This window comes from Saccopteryx bilineata, chromosome 2, assembly GCF_036850765.1.
Source record: "Saccopteryx bilineata isolate mSacBil1 chromosome 2, mSacBil1_pri_phased_curated, whole genome shotgun sequence".
NCBI lineage: Eukaryota > Metazoa > Chordata > Mammalia > Chiroptera > Emballonuridae > Saccopteryx > Saccopteryx bilineata.
The window spans coordinates 289,448,257-289,469,013 of NC_089491.1; the positions used below are offsets into that span (position 1 = coordinate 289,448,257).

Here is a 20,757-nt window from a genome sequence, read left to right on the forward strand (position 1 = left end):
TTTCCTCATGGGGTTGTGAGAATTAAACCCTGTGTTTAGCTCCCTTTCAGGTCCCTAGTACCTTGCTCAAAGACCTGCCTGACACATCAGATAAATGTTGGCCAGAAGTATTGGTATTTTGTAATGAGATACAGAATTTGAGCAATTTGCTCCTGAAAGAGTTGATGACCCCTTCCCAAAGCCTGGACAACGTTAATGTGAACATTTGTGGGAGGAGACAGAAAACATTTAATGGTGTGCATAGAGAGGGGCTTGGGAGGGAGGGTAGTAGGAAACACCGCCGCGGAGGGCAGGTTTGAGAGCACATGTCCAAATCCAGGGCGGCTTTTGGAGCCTGGCACCCCCGCTCTGAGAGCTGCATTGGTGGGGACTTTTTGCTTATGCTCTGCCTGCACCTGAACCAAACAGAAGCTACCACTAAGGTTCTGGGTATCAGCACCTTGGTAGAAGGGGCCCTGTTCTCAAACAAGTGACACCATGGAGGTGCCAAGGATCAAGGTTTCCTGATTTTACTTGTACAGTAAAAATGTCGCACTATAGGACGGGTCTTCCCTTCCTTCATGTCCCATTTTTGCCTCAGATCTTGCCTTTTAACATTTCCAACATGAGTTTTATGTAAGACTTGCAGCCAGTGGGGACCTTCTGATTGACAGCTGCACAGCAGAACCACCAATAGGTGGAACCAAAGCACCTGTAGATTCACTTTCTCCCCTTGTCCATAACACAGTTCTGCACCCTCTGGGGTGCAGGGAGGTGACCTACTTGGATTAGGTGACATGTATATCCATTTCCTCCTTCTCAATCTCTTCCTCCTCAAATATGAACCACAACTCTCAGAATAAGACTCATCCCTTTGGCAAGGCTGGTTGTTTATGTTGATTTGCCTCGTCCCCTCCTAAGCTGGTTATCATGATGTTAGGTGAAACCAAGCGATGGACTTGTTGAAGCATGGCCTGCCCACTTCTGTGTCAGACACATGTGGGGCATATTAAGTGTCTCTGCCTCGCACCAGCTGTGTGATCTTGGAAATTACTAGTGCCCCTGTTTCCTCATCTTCAAATTTGAGATATTAGATGAGGAAACATCCCAGTTTCATACAGCCATTTTAAGTATTCTATATGTTAATACAAAGCACTTAGAACAGTGTCTGGCAGGCACATCATAGAAGGTGCTCAATGAGCGAGGATGATAGCAAATGGACTGAAGGTCCCTGCCCTTAGGGAACTTATGTAGCCTCCTCACCTTATCCACCCAGAACTGAGGGCAGGCTCTTCCAACCACAGATTCAGATGGCCAGTATGTTTGCCAGTGCTCAGTGAGGGGGGGAATAAAGGAATCACTCCTTTTGTGTTCCAGTCTCTGTGCTACCCCCAGATTCCTCGTGTCAGCTGAAACTGTGCTGTACAGGGTTCTGAATACACAGTATGGTTATTTTGGGACTTAAGAATCCACCTATATAACTAGCTCAGCCAGAGAAAGCACGATTTAGCATTCAGATCTTCCAGCAGCCTCAGACTTTTCCTACCCTGTGCATATGCGCATATCTGGGTTTATTAGTAGGGGCAGAAAGAAGGGAGGAAGACATGTTTTGGTATGAAAACAATAATAATAAACTTTAAAAAAGGGCCAAAGTTCATGGTCTCTCTATTTCTCTTTAATTCCAAATAGTATTCTTTATACAGTTGTAACATGATTTCAACAGCAGAAGAAACATTACTGATAGACTTCAGGGTGCAAAAATATCACTTTAAAGGATGGCTAGTTGACGTTTTATTTTACACAAGTATTTAACAACTTTTTTCAAGTTTATAGTGTCTGCAGACTTTGTTTAATGTCAGGATTACAATCAAGGCTGTGGAAGATGTTTTATTTTGCAGGAATAGTTTACTGTAGCCTAAATTCCACAATGCAGTAGCAGCGGGTCTCAAGCTGGAGTGGGACTTAGAATCTCCCAGGGTGTGGGGCTTGCTAAACAGCCTGCAGGCCTGTGATTCGGCAAGTCAGGGCGGGGCCTGTGAATCTGCATTTCTAGCAAGTCCCCGGGGGATGCTGCCACCACCACCGTTGGTCGTTGGTCGCAAGCACACTTAGGGACCCCGGTGTAGAGAAGCAGGGTCAATGTACCTGCGGTGAGAGCTGTAAACTTGTGTCGCCAGGGCTCTGGCACTCTTTGGAGCCTGGGGGCCGGGGAAAGCACCACCTGGAAATCACCCAGGCACTTTCCATTCTAGCCCTTGGTCTCTTTAGTTTGTACCTTCTAGTTATTTAAAAATAAAATGCTATAAGGCTATTAATCCTCAGAAGGAAAATATGACGATTTAGTCCTGCTGAGTCCTGCCAAGTATTTTAAAATATTCTAGTTTTAAATTACACTACTTTCTAGTAACAAATGTGCCAGTGAAAGCATATTCCCACTTACAAAAAATGGACCGTAATCATTTACAGACTGTTTTCTCTGGCTCTTCCCTGGTTTCCCGGCTACCCCTCACGCTGTGTATTCTCCCAGCCGAGGTCAGGGCATAATCACATGGCATTCACAAGCAGTTCCAGTAACTTATTAGTGACACTTTACTAGGGATACCTGGCTGGCCTCTCCTTAGCCTGCACAGATGACCCAATATACTCTATCTTCCTGAGGACTATGGCATCTGCCTCTCCCAGAACAAACCTTAGTTGCAGGGTTGAAACTGCCATTCAGTAGTGGGTCTCAGCTAAACCTACTCTCTGCAGAGTTGGAAAGAACCACCTTGAACTTGGCCCCACTCCGGGACTGACAGAAGGCTTGGCTGGGGTGGAACTCTGGCTGCTGCCAGGGCCAGGAGAGCTTTGGTCCGAGAACAGTGGATCTGGGTGGTCTTATACCTCGCACCCCCTGAATAATCAAGTGGCTCCTGGGTTTGAAAACTTCAAAAAGAAATGATAAAATACACTTTCTCACCAGGGTCCGGATGCAGCAGGCAAGCCCCCTCCGTGAATGTCCATGTAAAGCCAAGCAGCAGGGCAGGACATGGCGCCCTCTAAGTGCCGCTCCCGGGCACAGCCTTGGGGAAGGGCAAAGGCCACGTCAGAAGGAAAACAGCACCAGCCTGTGAGCTTATGTCATAGGGAAACAACTTCTTTTTTCTTTTTCTTCGTCACCTTCCCAAACGTCCGTATTGGTAAAGAGACTGTAAGATAACAATGACAGCAATATGACCAAGGTGCCACTGTAACATTCATTGTTTTTGTTTGTTCAACAGCAAAAAACATCAAACAGCTGGGTGACCATGACAAGTTACAGCCGACCTTAAGTCATGTCACTGAGGTCAGCTTGTCCCAGAGTGTGAGGGCTCCTGGGCCACATCTAGGATGCAGTGCACCGAATGACTCCTGTGTCTGTTGGGGGAGCTGTAATTGTTTCATCTTTAAAAAAGGAGACTGAATCAAATAAGTCCCACTGAGTCTACTGTTAGAGACACTAACCCCAGAAGTTAGCTGGTTTGGAGTTTCAGCTCCAGCACCAGGCTTCAGTTTTAGAGGGTCAGAGTAGGGCTATTCTAGTCTGTTCCAGTCTGAAGGACTATTCTCTACTCTTGATTTCTGGACTCGACCCCAGACTGCAGTTTTCCAGTGAGCATTATCAAGTAAGCATGGTGACAATGACAGACGGAGGCTGGCCTTGCGAGAGTAGACAGGCTCTCCTTATTTTAAGCAGAAGCATTATGTTTTGTGGGAGCTGAGTCAGGGCAGCTGGCCATTACAGAAAGACCACCTGCTCTTATCATGCCAGCCAGGTGACTCCGCTGCCCTCACACAGAAGCAGAGGCCCAGGAAGATGGCCTCAGGGGACCTTTCAAACAGAGCAGTCCCTGAGAACTGACTTAGGTCAGGGAAGGCACGAGGAGGGGCTGGGGCTGAGTCTGCAAATCCTTTCGCTTCACCTTCTCTCTGCTCTTGATGGACAAAGAACATTCTTCAAGGTAAGAAAATTATTCTTAAAATATCTGGGAGGGGGGGGGAAGGCCAGCAAGAGAAAGACAAAGGGAGAATTAAAGGCAGTGTAGTTCATAATTAAACCTTGAGCTTCCCAGACGGTCCTGATTTTGTGTTGTTCACACATTTGCCCCGTACTGTACAGGGTAGAGCCAAACAGTCCGAAGTCCACGGAGCAGAAGAGCAACTCGTATCTATCATTCAGTTTTTAGGTCTTCCAATGCTGCGACTTCTCTGGGGAGGTACCAGTCTCGCTTTGCAGCCAGGAAAATTACCAAAAGAAAAATCCTGGCTCCGCCACCTTCACATACAGAAGGTGCAGCACTTAGCAGACAGATTTCTGTGGAGTTAGGCTGGATCTCTCTTCACAGCCCGTAATCTCACGAGGTGAGAAGGAGAAGCCGCCAAGGAGTTGGCTCCCACACCCATCAGTCTGTTTAGCTCTGGCTGAAAGCAGAGAATACTGGGCAAGTTGCCAAGTTTCTCCCCCTTGCGCTCTGGTGTGAAGATCCTCACGGAACACACAACTGTCACATCTCAGCAGCACACAGGGAGCCCTGGGATTGTTCTCAGTTCACGCACAGACCAGCTCGACAGTTAGGACCGAAAACAGGTGCCTTGGTTTTGCAGCTGGGTTCCCACTTTGGCGCTCTCTCAGCGGGTCACTCCCCACTCCACCCCCGAGTGTCAGCTCACCAGTGGAGTTCTTCCAGTAAACATCCATCGGGTTCTTTCTTGCTTATCTATCATGTTCTGTCCGTTCTTTAGATGATGAATGTGGGTCAAGGTGTGAATGCTGAAGGAGGAAAGAAGCCTAACTCTGCTACAGGATGTGATTCGAGCAGCCTAACCCCAACCTAACCTAAGCCCCTGCTAGTGCTCTGATCGCCAGTTTGGAGTCTGAGTGCTGTGTTTTCAAATGACCCCCCCGTCTGTAGTGGCTGCCCAGTCAAGGTACAACAGGCTCAGACCCAGGGTCAACACAGTGAGGCCAGAAGTGATGCGGGGTAGAGCCAGTACTGAGCACACATTAAGAGGCCAGCTGTCAAAGGACAGCTCCTTAGAATCCTGGCGAGCAAGGCTACAGGGAGAGCGCACATAGTGCTTGTATTTTCAGGAAGTGTTCTTGTTCTCAACCTTCCTCTATTCAGCTTCAGCCCCTGGGTCTGCTTTACAATAGCTGCTGTTTAGCTAACACCTGAAGTGGGTGAGGTCAGCATGCCAGTTCCAAATATATCCAAACATTGAGTAATTAGGCCTCAGGGTCACAAAACTTGGTCCCTGAAGTCAGGGGAATATGTTAGTCATTAATGATCAGGTGTGGTCCCAACAGGCCCTCCTGACACACATGACAGTTCAGCAGGGCAGTACATCTGGTAAGAGCAGGACAGTAGTGTGGCTCTTACACAGGGCAGGTGTGTGGTCCCAACACTGGCCGTCTTGTGTGACGTGGACAGCGTGGATGAGAGGACAGAGACAGGCCCACATCTTAACAAAGTTTTAACAAAGACTTGTATATTTGGATATAAATCTAAGGACCCTCTCTGTTCTAAGTTTATAGAAAACTATTTGAATAAGTCTCAAAATTTTGTAAAACAACCTAGTACCCTACATCTAAAGCCCCTTGTGATAATCACCCATTTTTTTTGCTAATTTGAAAAGAAATAACGTATTTATATATCAAAGAGTTGAGTGTAAACATGGATGGTGACCACCCTTCAGTTTTATAAATCTACTTTTAGCTTTCATCCACACTCAGATCACCTTACCTACCATCATCCTAAACATGAGAAAATACCCTTCTTTAAAAAATTGTTACAAATATTTATTAAAAAGTGCAATTCAAAAGTTAGCTGGGCAAGTACATCATCGCAAATCACAAAAAAACGGAGGGGAAGCCCAAAACAAAACAAACACCAAGAAATACAAACAAAACAAGAAAAAAGCTGCAGAAAGTAAGGAATGGCCCCCAAAAGAGGAGGAAGTGAGACATCAAAGCTAGAACCCTATCCGGATCTCGCTGCGCTTTCCACACACACAGAGGTGAAGACGTAGTCTCGGCACCGGGCTCTGACTCCGCTCGGCTGCTACTTCAGTCCTGGGTTATTCGTCAGGGAGGCTACAGAAATATCCTGTATACATGTGCACGTTGGAAGCATTTACAAGTCACCAGAAGCTTGAAGTTTAGTGTCTCAGCAACTAAAACTCAACGGAAGCATCTGTCATTTAAATTTGGATTGGCTCAGTGATTTGAATGGAAGATAAAAATCGAGTTGTTATCTTAGGGAAGTAAAAGTCTGCCTATCCCTTTTGCCATTATTCACAGGGCAAGAAAAGCCTGATCCAGAACTAGCCTTTTTTGTCATTACAGTTTCTGACTAAAAGTAATGAATGTGCCAACCGTTCCCAGCCCCACCCCGCCAGGTGGAGTGTCACAGGATCTAAATCCATTCAAGCCAGCCACTCAGCAGCTGCATGTTTAAGGGACATCCTACAGACAGGCTGCACCCCTGGGGATGAGGCTGCAGGATAGCCACCTGCATTTGGCCTGGCTGTGACCTCCCAGGACCTTACCACCCTCCCCTCAGCTGTGCACACTCAGGGTCCTGCTGCCCTTCCTCTTGTCAATTCAAGACACAAGTTGTTAGCACTCCAAAGCTTGGTGCTCTTCATTATTTTCCATTAGTTATTCTTACCCCAAAAAGACATGCCTGGAAAAGCAATTTTATCCCCGGACTTATCCCAGGGAAAAGAAGCCCTGCATTTGCCATCACAAACTGCTTCTGGGCCTTCTGACTCCATAATGACCAGCTCTCAGGCCAAAGAACACTCCCATGGGGCAGTGGAGAAGACCCTGGACCCTATTCCTGCCACCAGGGTCCTTCTGGACGGGACAGCAGCTGCCACTGAGCAGGGAGAGCGTCCGTGCAGGAGAAAGGGCCGCCGAAGACGGGTGGAATGAGCAAGAGCGGACACAGCTGAGTCTGCGAGTTTTCCTGGACTGCTCCGAGGCCCTCCACGGGGCGCGAGATCCAGGGAGGCAAGGCAGCGGTGAGCTGCCCCCAGGACAGGACAGGCAGTGCGGTCTTTATGTCCTCTTCCCACCGGCCCCTCCAGCGCTGGGGTGGAGGAGCTGCCTCAATGGTGGGGTCACGAAGGGGCAAGTCAGCGCAGACTCTGTCTTCAGGAGAGGAAGGTGAGCGCCGGCACAGCACGAGCTGCTTGTCCTCCCCAGGGGGCTCCTGTGCCGTCACAGCACCAAGAAGAGGAGCAGCACGACCAGCAGGACCACGAAGAGGATGGCGATGGCACACCACTGGCGCCGATCTGCAAGGCAGGACACGAGGGTTAGCTCTCAGGACTCGACGTTCCCCAAGATCCAGCCACATGAAACCTAGGGCCACACCTTGAAGCAGAAAAGTAACCAAATGTGCAAATGGTGGGGCAGAGGCTCTTGAACCTGCCCAAGCGCCTGGTCCCTAACACTGCTCTGCTGCTGGCCTACCCTGCACCTGCATTTGCAACTCAACCTGACCCAAGAGGTGCCCGTGTAAGTATGTGCTTTGTGTCTCAAGTCTTTAGTGGAACTGAAGGCTTGCGGCAGCCTTTTCCGGGCTGGCTCCGGAGCAGAGCAGGAGCCTGTGGGACTGAGCACAGGAGGTGCCTTCCCCATTACTCGTTAGGGGGACACTTCAAGCTTTTCCTTCTCAGGTGACCAAGTCTAGTGAAATTAAAACCTGTGGCTCTCAGTTTTCTGCTGGTGGTTACCACATCCCTGGAGAAGGTGTTGGCCCTGGTGTTATGATCAAAGCCCATCTGCTTTAATCTCCCACAGAAGTTAAATCTTTTAATTCAGCAATAATCCTGCCCTGTTCTCAAAGCACTGTGGGAGGGTGGAAAGCGGACAAAAGCTAGTGCTACTCACTTTGGGAAGCGCAGAGCTGAAAAAGCAAGCTTCAGGGATCACAAGCATGGTCCTCACACCACATGGACATGGTCCTCATTAAGTGAGAAGTAAGATCACTTAACCAGTGACGGCGTTAAAGTAACTTACATAGCTTCTCTGGAGATGAATTGAGCTGTCTTTTCTGAAACTTTCTGCCCCACCAACAATTTAGAAAAGGCACAGGAAACAAGGTGGCTAGAGCCCATCCAAATGGCTGAGAGCAAGGAGGCTCTGAGGGACAGAGGGGCCCACATAGGCCCTGTGGGAACCCCAGCTGGGCCCAAATCCTGACTGTGGCCCCCGTAACTCCACAACAGGGGCCTCACAGGGCTGCTGTGAGAGTCAAATAAGAATATCCTCACACACAACCTTAGGGCACATGGACACGGGACACTGTCCCTGTCAGGATAGACCCTTAACGTGGGGAGATGTAGAAAGAACAAGTGGTCTTTCCATTGATGAGTCCTGCAGTTTTCCAGAGGGTCAGACTGATAGAAAAGAATTTTACTATCTTATGGAAATGTACGTCAACTGCTACAAATAAGAGTTCCATTTCAATAGAACTATAAGCAAATATTGATACATCAGAAGTTCATTTGAAAGCCTGCAGATTTTAACACATCATGGCTATTGAGATTCATATTATAAAAAGGTCTGACTCTAGAAAAATAGATTGTAAAACCTTCTACAGTATAATGCTAAGTCCACAAAACATGAACAAATTATTTAAACTGGAGAGTAAAATCTTAAAAGCAGCCAACACAACTTCTACTAAACGATGTAAATGGAACAAATACCTTCTTAGTGACGGCCAGCTTGCTCTGCCTCGGACATGATAGAAACTGCCTTCGTATCTGTGATCAGGACAAAGACCCCCAAGTCTGCACATTCCTTTTCTGAAGCAGAGCTATTCCTAAGTATGCAGAGCTGGCCTACTCTACATAATGTTTTTATTTTATTTTTTATTTTTTTAAAGAAGTAAATTTTTATTTTATTTATTCACTTTTAGAGAGGAGAGAGGGGGGGGGAGAGAGAGAAGAGATAGAGGGAGAGAGAGAAGAGATAGAGAGAGCGAGAGAAGGGGGGAGGAGCTGGAAGCATCAACTCCCATATGTGCCTTGACCAGGCAAGCCCAGGGTTTCGAACTGGCGACCTCAGCATTCCAGGTCGACGCTTTATCCACTGCGCCACCACAGGTCAGGTCACACATACTGTTTTTAATCCGTTTAACTACAACTTAAATGGTCAAGAAAACTACAGTATTTTCCTTTCATCTACTTAAAAATGTTTACAATAATTTAAGACCATTGTCACTGAAAAGAGTCCATGTTCTTCCAGGACAAAACAGTGCAGATAATTACTTCCTAACCACCCTACCCCCATCTCACACCTAAGTCCTGTAATTAGCCCCCACTCCCAGACTTCCAACACTGAACCTGCTTTCCACTCTCTGGCTTTCCATCAGCCTCCACCAACCTCCTCCCCGCTCCAGCCACTTTCTCTTGTGCAACCACATTAAATAGTTTTCATCAAGAAGAACATCCATCACACAAGCTACCACAACCCAGAATGCTCTTTGAACATCATTTTCCTTTGAAGTGGTAAATTGCTTCTATGAAGCATGAACTAGGTAATTCCAGGGAGCTGCTACCCAAGCTGATTCACTGGAGAAGGGGCAGGGATTTAACCACAAGTGCTTCTGTGAAAAGTCCTAACTGGCTTTCTACAAGCACAAGACCCTCTTCAAAGAGCACAGGGGAACAAAGGGAATCCAGTGGTGGGTTTTTTTTCTCCTCTCAAAATACTATCCTTCCCTAAAGAGAAAAGATGAACAATAGAAACTTGGAAAGTAAGGGGAGGAAAACCTTGGTGTCTATTCCAAAGGATATACTTTAGGTAGGAGAATGACGAGATAGTATCTCTCCCCGGTCATTCACAAAAGAAGTGTAGCGTTGTGGCTGATTTCTGCCCACAAAGTAGCAGGCCATGGGAGAGCAGGTGTCCTGCCGCTCAAGGATAATAGCACGTGTGTTCAGATACTGCCTAATCGCACTTCAGTGTGTCTCGATTTACTTTATGTACGAACAGGTTGGATTAAAAAGCAGTGGCATTCCTGAAAGTTATGGGGGACAGAGACAAATACAAATTGCTGTGTCCACAAACTGCAGCAGAGACCACCAAGCAGGAGGCCTTGCCCCGTCTTTCTTGGGGAGCCAGCAAAGATGAAAATGAAAACCATAGGCAAGCTGTCCAAACTGAAGGACCTCTCGGGCCAAATGCTCTGTTTCCTGGCTCTCTTTCCTAGACAAATATAACTAGAGTTCTTACTTTGCTCCCCAAACCTTTCTTTCAGGAGAAAATAGAATAAAGGATAAGGAAGTTTCGGTGCTATTTATATACACTGGACAGCTTATCACAATGCAAGTACTTTTCTAAATTATTCATTCCCGGAATGCTGGGAAGCAAAGACACAGTGCATCTTTGTTCACTTGCTCTTCCCCCAAACAAAACTGGTGCTGAAGTAGCTACTTGACTTTGCGACTAATACATATACTAGTGAGAGGCCTGGTGTTTAAACTGGTTATATAATACTCCATTAAAGCTTTGGGTTTTTTTGTAAAGCAGAGGGGTGGGGGTGGAAGAGGAGGGAATGGAAGGAATCAGAAAGACGACTTCAAAAACCTTTCTTGCAAAATGTCAAAGGTGAAGTAAGCCAGTGCTGCTTTAGGCAGTGGTGAGCCTGCTAGAAGCATAAATATACATACATACATACATACATATATATATTTGCTCCTGGAAAGAAAGGAAGTCTAGCTACATGCTTCTCTTTGTTTTGGATATAACAGGTCACTACCCCTTAGGGCCATCTTCTGCCTGAATTAATGATTTTTTTTAACACAAACATTTAATGGGTACTAATACATGGGAGACACAAACATTTGTACATTAATTATTACTATTTCATTTAATCCTCACAGTGACCTTGAGAGGCAGGCATCACCCTTTTTTTTTTTTAATAAACTGAGCCCCAGAGAACTGTTAATGTAACTTGATTATGAGTTAAACTGCTAAAAAGCAAATGTACATATGTATTTAAGTCTTGCTTCAAAAGGCTAAACTATTGGACTCTATAATGTGTACCTCACAGGGAATGAGGTATCAAGAAACAGGAAATTCTCCTGGGGGAGGGAGTACTGTGGTTTAAGGACACTTAAATTACCTCAGGGCGGATCTCAGTTCATTTCCCCAAGTTACCCCCACCAAGGCAAGTAAAGAAAGAAATACTGGCTTGACCTGTGGTGGTGCAATGGATAAAGCATTGAACTGAAAATACCGGATTTTCTTTGATTTAAAATATATTATTTCTCATGAAATAGGGGAGATAGGTTGTAGTAATAAAAAAACAGAGTCACTAAAACACACATCTTCCTGTATTGTAACCAATTTGAAAAATGTTACTTCTTCATCCCCATCCTGGTGCAAATTTGCTAGACTATTTCACTATGGATTTAAATATAAACAATTTAGGCTCTGCCCGGTGGCTCAGTGGTAGAGCATTGGCTTGGCATATGGACGTCCTGGGTTCGATTCCCTGTCAGGCCACACAGGAGAAGCAACCATTTTCTTCTTTCCCCCTTCTCTCTCTTCCCCTCCTATAGCCAGTGGCCTGATTGGCTCGAGTGTTGGCCATTTGCCCTGGGTGCTGAGGATAGCTTGGTTAGTCTGTGCACATCAGCCTTAAGCACTAAAAACAGCTCAGTTGATTTGAGCATTGGCCCCAGATGGGTTGCTGGGTGAATTCTGGTTGAGACACATGCGGGAGTCTCACTATCTCCCCTCCCTTACTTAAAAAAAAAGGGGGGGGGTGTTAATGTATCTACAAAATGGGATACCATAGATCTGGGAAAAAATAAAATAAAATAAATAAATATAAACTATTTAGATGTGCAAGAGCATCTTATTCTGAAATGGAAGGGGTTTTTCTTTCAATGAAATCAGTCTAGGAGAAAGAGTAACTGGCTTCTTAATATTTTAAAATATGTTCCCTATTTGGGCAAGGAAATAGGGGGAAAAAATGATTTTGTAATTGCAGAGAAAGTTGCTCCACCAGGAGAAAAGCCACCAACCACCAACCACTTACAGAAAAATGTGCCACAGAGAAGGGATCTGAATGGGCACACCGTGTGAAACCCCCCAGGGACTGTATCCAGAATTAAGTAAAAATTCTTATGCTTTAAACACCATACATACCACTGGTCATGTGAGATACTTTTGCAAGTTTCTTCATTACATTGTCCAGCCGAGACTGAGTGCTCTCCAGCTCATGCGAGAAATCATCCAGCATGCTAGAAAGAGAAGCAGATGTAGACGGTCGCCGGGCAACACAAAGCCTCGGCAGTGCGTGGCTCGTGGGGTTAAAGTAGGAGCTCGGCTTTAGTTTTGGCAAACATGACAGGCAACACTTAGATTCACGCCCCCAGTCTATTACCTGAAATCCTTGAGACAGATATGTTTTTTAACTCGTAATTTTTGGACTTTTAAAAAAATAGTAAGTCTTATATGCCACATATTTGCCAAGATCCTCGGCAGGACCTGGGGCAGTCCCCCTAATAAAACGTGACTATTTCTGCAGAGAAAACTATGAGCTTGGGTTAAGTTAGGGCTCTCAAGGCATCACACGCTTCCCTATCACAGCAGTCCTCCCTTTGTCACTACTTAGTGACTTACATTTGTTTATTTCATGTTCAGTCTACTCAGTCAATGGTAAACTCTGATGGCAGAGACACTGACTATTCCATTCGCTCCTCTGCTGACACCCAGGCCTCCCAGAACAGGTGCCCGAGGATGTGTAATAAATGTATAACACTGAACACAAAATTGAGAGAGGAGACTTCTGATATATCCTAGTGGACTACTTTTTTTTTCCCCAGGAAAAAAACATATTATAAAATGGTAAAGGTATTATGTAGTAGTATCATTTAAGAAGACTGACTTTGGTATCACACTTCAGAACTTAAAAAGATTGTGCTTAAGGAAAAACAAACCCAGCTATGTTTCCTTTGTGTGTTTTTACTTTTGATTTTTGAAGATAAAGATTTTTTTATTAATTGAAGTTACATTTTTAAGTTTTTCTCATGAGATTGAAATTTAGGATGCAAAGCTAAACACTTTGTTCCGTGTGGTGGAAGAGTCATGGGATGACAAAGTTAGCCCATGTCCTATCTGTGGGACGCAAATCTCCACAGAGGTTACCCAGCCAGCTGTTACACTCTCATTCATAACAAAACTACAAGTCCCTGCTCAGAGGAACCCGTATCTATTTTTGCTGGTGTTAATAATCATCGTCACTTTGCCTAAACCCTGTTGAGTATTTTAACTGATAATTCGCTTCTTTTGGAAAGGCTAGTCTGTAAAACAGAATAAAAATGTAGCTGTAAATACAAGTTTTTGGTTTCACTGGTCGTGTAACTATCAGGCTTGTTAGGGGCCCGTGAGATGACCCTTGCCCTCAATGTCCCGGCCGCCGGCGCTGTGCTCACACTGCCTGCTCCTCCAGCTCCCCTCCAATGCGTTGCGACATGTTCTTCAGCACCCCAATGCTGCCAGAGACCAGCTCCAACTGCTCGTCCTGCTGCCCCACGATCAGCTGGTGCCAGAGAAATGGGAAATCAGCAATTAAAATCCATCTTACCTGGTTCCAAGCCCAGCACTCTAGCAGCTGCTAGTTTCTCTGCCAACTTGGGACAATTCGCATTCAGAAGCAAAGCCCAGAATCAAAGGACCAGACCGTAGCCTCCAAGAACACACTGCTCAAAAGGCTGAACTGTCAAGCTACTGATCTCTCCTGCTGATCCGACTTGTGAACAGTCAGCAGGTCTTAAAACCACCCAGAGAGACTTAACTCTGGTTGGCTGGACTCCAATAAGGGAACAGACAATGGCCAAAAGCACCTGTGCGGTGACCACTGAGCCATGAGGATGCTGGGAAGAGGAAGCCCACTGCCAGGGTCAAGGTCTCACTCCACAATAGACCTAAACACAAGAGAGTCAAGAGAGTCTGGCAAACCCCTGGATGTGGGAAAACTCCACACACGGAGTCTTTTCCTCCCTTCTCAAGGACACACCAGAGGAGGCCCTGTGGCAGTCAATTACTTCAAGGACAACTGCTGAGTGATAAATATTTAATTTAATTGTGTGGTGGCCTCCTCACTTTTCATAAAAAAAAAAGCTTGCTTGGTTAATAGCAATTAACGCAGATAACTGGTTAAGCAAACATGCTTTAAAGGGCATATAACCTATATAAAAATACATATATAAAACATAACTTTTAGGAACCAGTAGCTTTAATGGGTAGATAATCTTCAAATCCTTAGATATATCATTAGCTTCCTTTTATTACTACAACTACACATCAGAAGCAACAACACAAATATAAGCAACTTCCCTTTCCTTCTGTCCTTCACCTTCACCAAAGCAAATTTTCTATGTAATGGAACCAACGATAATTTTCAATGAAAACACCAGGACTCAATTTTTCCAAAAGTGTGCCTTTGTTGAACAAAAACTGAGTATACAAGTGGAGGCTGGGAAGACGGGTTCTCTTGTTTGTTCTGTTTTTAAATCAGTGGCCTTGTCTGTCAGTTTTGGCGGTCTGGTCTGCTTTTCCTAAGAGACTTAATCAAGCTTGGTTCTCTTGAAACAGTTGTGCTTTAGAGGCAGTTTAAAAAACCCTTTATATATGCAGTCATTACATATGTAGACGCAGGCAGCCGTGGGGCGAGCTCTGGTCCAAGCTGCCTGTCATTTGCTCCAAAGCCAGGAGAAGGGAGGTGCCTGCCTCTACATCTCTGTCCTCGGCCGGCGGTTCTGGGTACCTGTTGTTGTGCTTGCTGCTCCTCGATGAAATGGGAGTTGGCTAATTGGAGCTCATGGTCAAGGCGCCCGTATTTGTCTGGGGTGCTGGTGCTCCAGTTCTGGCCGCCACTGTCTCCCAGCAGTGCCTATGAGAGTGGGGCCGGGGACAGCAGTAAGGACACAAACAGTTACATGTCTGCAGTCCTCCATCACAGCGACACAGAGTTCTATACTGCTCATGATCTATTTCCCTCGCCCGCCTTTTACATCGTGGTGTAGGCTGGTGCCCGTGTAGTCCGATTTAAGGAATGCCGGAAAGAAAACTCTGTCTCTATGCTCTCCCAATGGGACTCACAAATCAGCTTTGCCCCATTAAAATGCAAATAAATGTCAACTTGAAATCAACAAATGCCCATCTGTATACAGCTTTATAGTCTAAAAGCTCTGCCTAGCACCCTTAGAAATTCACCGAAGACCACGGGTTCTAGTCTGGTTCCAGAGATCTGGAGTCCTGTGACCCAAGACTTTTTTTTAGAAGGGGGAGGGGTTCCTAGAATGACAAGAAGCTAAGTCATAGTCTCACATACAGACAGCACAAGAACCATTAATGTCGGTTCAATCTAACCCGTGAATAAATCCCAGTGCCCATCAACTGAAGTAAAAGTCTACAGCAGCGGTTCTCAACCTGTGTATTTTCCGATGGCTTTAGGTGACCCGTGTTTTGGTTGTTTGACCCCCGCTGGGGTCGCGACCCACAGGTTGAGAACCGCTGGTCTACAGGCTTCACAGATGGGAACTGGGGGTTGCTGCATGAGGCAGGTACGGCTACCCTGAGTGCTAACCCTAATAACCTGGGCAGTGCTAGCTGTAAAGTTAGTATCACCACCAGGGCCCCCAGATGCCAGGATCAGGCTCCCCAGTAGGAATGTGAGGAAGCTTGTAGCCAGAAAAGAGGATGTTTGGGAATGTCTCCCACACACGAGGAGGCCAGCTAGGAATGTGAGCGCTCAGCTGCAGCAGGTGGCTGACCAGAGACCTGCAGGCCTTTCTGCCGGGTTGGTCCAACGAGCAGCTCACACCAGCCTCATACAGAGAACCAGCAGCTGCTGGTGACTAAGGCTCTTTTTCCTTACAGAGTCACCAAATCTGACCAGCCACTTTTTATCTCTGGAACTGCTGAAAGCCTGATTACTTGGTTCTGTCTGAAAAGCCCTCCAACAGCCCCTCATTGCTCCACTGACCTCCTCACTTGACTTGCCAAGGAAATTCGTCTGAGGTGACGGCCACACTTCAGGGGCTGGGCTCAGGGAAGCTCGGGTACAGAGCAGAGCTCTGAGGCAGTTATGACAAGCGGATCAGGACATCTGACAGCTTCCAGCAGACCGGGGCCTGAGCCTAGTCAAGAGGCCGGGTGGCAGCTGTCTCAGGTATAAAGCAGATCAAGGCTTCGGGGGATGGCTCTTCCCGACCTGGTCACAGGGCTGTCAAGATCTGAAACATCTGCTGGTTCAAGGACTCTAAGGACCTCTGTGGAGGACACTGGGGCCCAGTGATAAGTTTTTCAAGATCAGAAAAAGGCTATAGGCCCTGGCTAGATAGCTCGATTGGTTGGAGCTTGTCTTGATATGCAGAGGTTGCAAGTTCAATCCCTGGTCAGGGCACATATAGGAGCAGATAGATGTTTCTGTCTCCTTCTCGCTCTTCCCTCTCTCTCTAAAAATCCATAAATAAAAACTCTAAAAAAAGAAAAAGGCTATAGAGTGCATCATTAGGCTATGGACAGAGAACTAGGGCTCCTCCGGGGGCCAGAATCACAGCTGTTTTTCTAGCTTACCCATGGTCTAACTAAGGTGGAGATATGACATGCTGTTAAGAGTTGTCAGGGCGACTTCTCTGGCCCCTGTCTTGCGGAAAAGAGAACATCGTCCGGGAAACGCTATACTAAATAAAGCTTTTACTATTCCATAAAAAAAAAAGTTGTCAGTACTTTATTGTGAAGTAGCTTAGATTTCAAAAGTCTGTTCTAATGGGAAAGAAGATGGAAGGAAGACTCAGAGCTCTGGAAGATCAGCCTCTGTGTAGGTGCCAAAGCAGAGGTACTGGCTAGGCAGGAACAAGCCCAGCACCAGGTACTGGCATTGGGCAGCAAGGGGTCTCTGCCCATGGAGTGCTTAGAGAACCCTGGCCCGGCTCTTCCTTGATAATCTGTGACTCTAGACATTTCACTCACCACCCAAAACAAAATTTTGAGCCATACTGGAAAGGCAATGCATAAGTGCACATTTTACTTGTTAGTTCAACTATACTATCTAGAGATTAGTAGTAACTGAGGATATGTTACCTATGTCACTGCCACAAGGCAGGGAGACAGAAAAAAAACAACAACAATGACTTAAAAAATGAAATACAAGAAAAGGAAACAGGAAAATTGAAGTAATATTTGGAGAGCCCCCTCTCCTTCTTTGGGCTTTTATATTTATTTTCAAAATTAAGTGGGTCAACAAACCCACAGGTGTACAGTAGGGATTTAAATTATGAACTACTGATTCATAGGTAAAAATGGTGAGCTGATTTCTTTTTTTTTTTTTTTTTTACACATAGGCAGAGATAGACAGGGACAGACAGACAGGAACAGAGAGAGATGAGAAGCATCAATCATCAGTTTCTCGTTGCGCGTTGCGACTTCTTAGTTGTTCATTGATTGCTTTCTCACATGTGCCTTGACCGCGGGCCTGCAGCAGACCGAGCAACCCCCTGCAGGAGCCAGCGACCTTGGGTCCAAGCTGGTGAGCTCTTTGCTCAAGCCAGATGAGCCCGCGCTCAAGCTGGCGACCTCGGGGTCTCGAACCTGAGTCCTTCTGCATCCCAGTCCGATGCTCTATCCACTGCGCCACCACCTGGTCAGGCTGATTTCTTGAGTTGAAAGTCTACTAAGTGGACTATTCTTTATGGAGTCTGAATAAAATCTAAATCTAGTCTAGACTTTAGGTGACTGTTGTATATTTTTTATTATCAGTTGGAAAGAAATTTCTATGATACGCCAAAGTGTCTAATTTAAAAAATATGTCAAAAATTCAAGAACTGGTCTCTGGTAGTTTTCATTTTTAGATATGTCAATATCTTGTGCTTTGGTTTCTGAAATTTATTAGGTTTCATAATTTATTTGTAATAACTAATACAAATTGGACCTCATCTAAAAAATAAAGATACTTAAAATGATGAAATATTTGGCCCTGGCTGGATGGCACAGTGGACAGAGTATCATCCCAACACACCAAGATCATGGGTTCAATCTCTGGTCAGGGCACATATGAGAAGCAACCAATGATTATACAACTAAATGGAACAACTAAGTGGAACAACAAATTGATGCTCCCCCCTCTCTCTCTGTCTCCCCCCACCTCCCTCGCCCTTCCCTCCCCTTCCTCTCTCTCTCTCTCATATCAATGGAAAAAATATTTTTAACTTAAAATTTTATTTTAAATGATGAAATATTTAACACATTAAATTCACACATATTTAAGATTCCTCAAATGTCTTTCATTTTATTTTAAATATCATAAGATTTCCATCACTGAATATCTAGTGAGTTCGACAGGGTACACAATATAACAACAGATAGAAATTAAAAAAAATAAAAAAGACCATGACATATCCTTCCTTACTCTCAGGGAGCCTGGGATCCAGCAGAGAGAAAGACAAGTAACTAAGCAATTACAGCCCTTAACAGAACCTGGCACACAGAATGCGCCCAGCAGGTGCAGAATAAATGGCCGGCGGTAAGGGCTGGAAGAATAAGCACAGGACACTGCGACCCCAGAGGAGAGAAGCAGAGGGTGGGAGGGACAGAGGGCAGGGCTGGCGGGACAGCTGACCGTGGTGCTGGGGCAGGCTGGTGACTGGCCTTTCACAAAACCTGCCAGCCGCCCTCCGACTCTGCACACACAGGGCTTCTGCTCGATCACTCGACACACAGATGTCAGTATTTTAAAATTCTAGTAGCTAACCATGTATTTTCTTTGATGCTATATATTCAGATGTTTACTTACCTGTCTGTTTTTTCTTTCAGCTAATGCCTGCACAGATGAGGTTGACATCTGATCCTTCATGTCCTAATGAGGTAAGGAGAAGACCAAAAAACAAATGAATATCCTCAGAGAAAACAAGTCATGGTTAACATTTTGTATGCTAGCAAAATACACATAATTTTTTTTTTTTAACAGGGACAGAGAGAGTCAGAGAGAGGGATAGACAGGGACAGACAGGAATGGAGAGAAATGAGAAGCATCAATCATCAGTTTTTCGTTGAGACACCTTAGTTGTTCATTGATTGCTTTCTCATATGTGCCTTGACCGCGGGCCTTCAGCAGACCGAGCAACCCCCTGCAGGAGCCAGCGACCTTGGGTCCAAGCTGGTGAGCTTTGCTCAAACCAGATGAGCCCGCGCTCAAGCTGGCGACCTCGGGGTCTCGAACCTGGGTCCTCTGCATCCCAGTCCGACGCTCTATTCACTGCACCACCACCTGGTCAGGCCAAAATACACATAATTTATCCATTTTTTAAAACAAAAAAGCATTTTTGGCCTTTTTTTCAGTTTCAAAAATAAAGGAAATAAAGGAGAACAATGTACTCTTAAAAAAGAGGTAACCTGGGTATTAAATTTAATTCAGAGAAAAGAGGAAAGGAATTTGTCTTTCCTGGACCCTACCATGAGCCAGAAATACGGTTAAATGATTATGTGTATTTTCATGAGGACACTGTGAAGCTGGTATTATCCCTAACTTACAGTTGAAGAGACTGAGATTGGGAAAGGGTTCAAGTGCTTTCTCAGGGTCATAGTCAGAAAATGGCAACCTTGGGCCTCAAACACAAATGCCTGTGCAAGCATCTTCACGTATAACACATGTAAATAAAACCATGCACTTTAGGAAAATTGCCACTAAATACTGAGAAAACTTTCAAATCGTGATACAACAAATAGATCACTTATTTTATTTTTAAGTTGGATTCATGTGAAGTATAGACTATTATTTCTAACACCAGAATGAATTTCCAGAATGGCATCAGAAATAATTTTGTATGGAAAGAAATATGAATGAACCCATTACTTACAATGAAGAAAAAACACTTTGTTAAATATGAGCCATTTTGCTTGTTATCTGTAAGCACAATCCAATATATTTTAAAATGACTTGAACTGAGTACATAATACAACTTTTCTTAAAGACTGCCTAAATACTTTATAGTTTTCTGTTGGCCTGTAGACTACTTTATAGATGCAAATGTTGAGGAATTAGGCTTTCAGAAACTTCTTCCAAGACCTATGACAAGGGAACAGTAGACCAGACAGTGCCGCAACCTTCCTAACTGCTACTGTGGGCAGTCTGAGCAGCAACCGCGTGGCTTCAACCTTCAGAGTGCCCATGGCTTCCTTCTCTTCTACAGGATTTCAGTTAGACTTTATTTAAATTAAAACAAGAATGATTAAAAACCCCAGTGTATTCAGTTGGATAATAGTAGCCGAGTATGATTTAGATCTTGGATTATTTACCTTACTAAAAAATGTATCACCAAACAACAGGGCTTCCTAATCAGAATAGCTTTATGAACTGGCTAGAAATTAGGATTTTGTAATCCAAACGCTCATTATGTAGATGGGAGAAGTAGAGGTCCAAAAAGGTTACTGTCCCATTAAAATCTTTATTTGTTTATAAGTAGTTTACAGTGTGTGTGTGTGTGTGTGTGTGTGTGTGTGGCAACTAATGAATAAAACAAGGAACAAGAATATTTAAAGTTCAGTGATGATCTACCATTTGAAATAATTTCAGAAGGAAATCATATGACATAAAGTCTTTGGCAAACATACACCAAGGTTCCTGCCTATGATGACTCTTAAAAAGCCATATGTTAGCACTGATATAATCCCAAGTTTTTTTTATTCAAGGAAGCTGCTTTCTCGTACATATGTTAAAGACAGCTGGTTCT

At 45.0% G+C, this 20,757-nt stretch overlaps 1 protein-coding gene across 1 annotated transcript in view; it reads right to left on the bottom strand.

The window, feature by feature from the left end:
* Positions 1-1,691: 1,691 nt before the first annotated feature.
* The window catches only part of STX6 (syntaxin 6), a 32,139-nt gene continuing 13,073 nt past the window's right edge, over positions 1,692-20,757 (bottom strand). The window contains exons 4-8 of the mRNA XM_066261283.1: positions 18,822-18,884; positions 14,793-14,918; positions 13,459-13,565; positions 12,170-12,264; positions 1,692-7,299 (exon numbers count right to left, since the gene is read on the bottom strand). Of these exons, the coding sequence (XP_066117380.1) occupies positions 7,223-7,299; positions 12,170-12,264; positions 13,459-13,565; positions 14,793-14,918; positions 18,822-18,884 (468 nt within the window). The 3' untranslated portion in view covers positions 1,692-7,222. The remainder of the gene's footprint in view (positions 7,300-12,169; positions 12,265-13,458; positions 13,566-14,792; positions 14,919-18,821; positions 18,885-20,757) is intronic.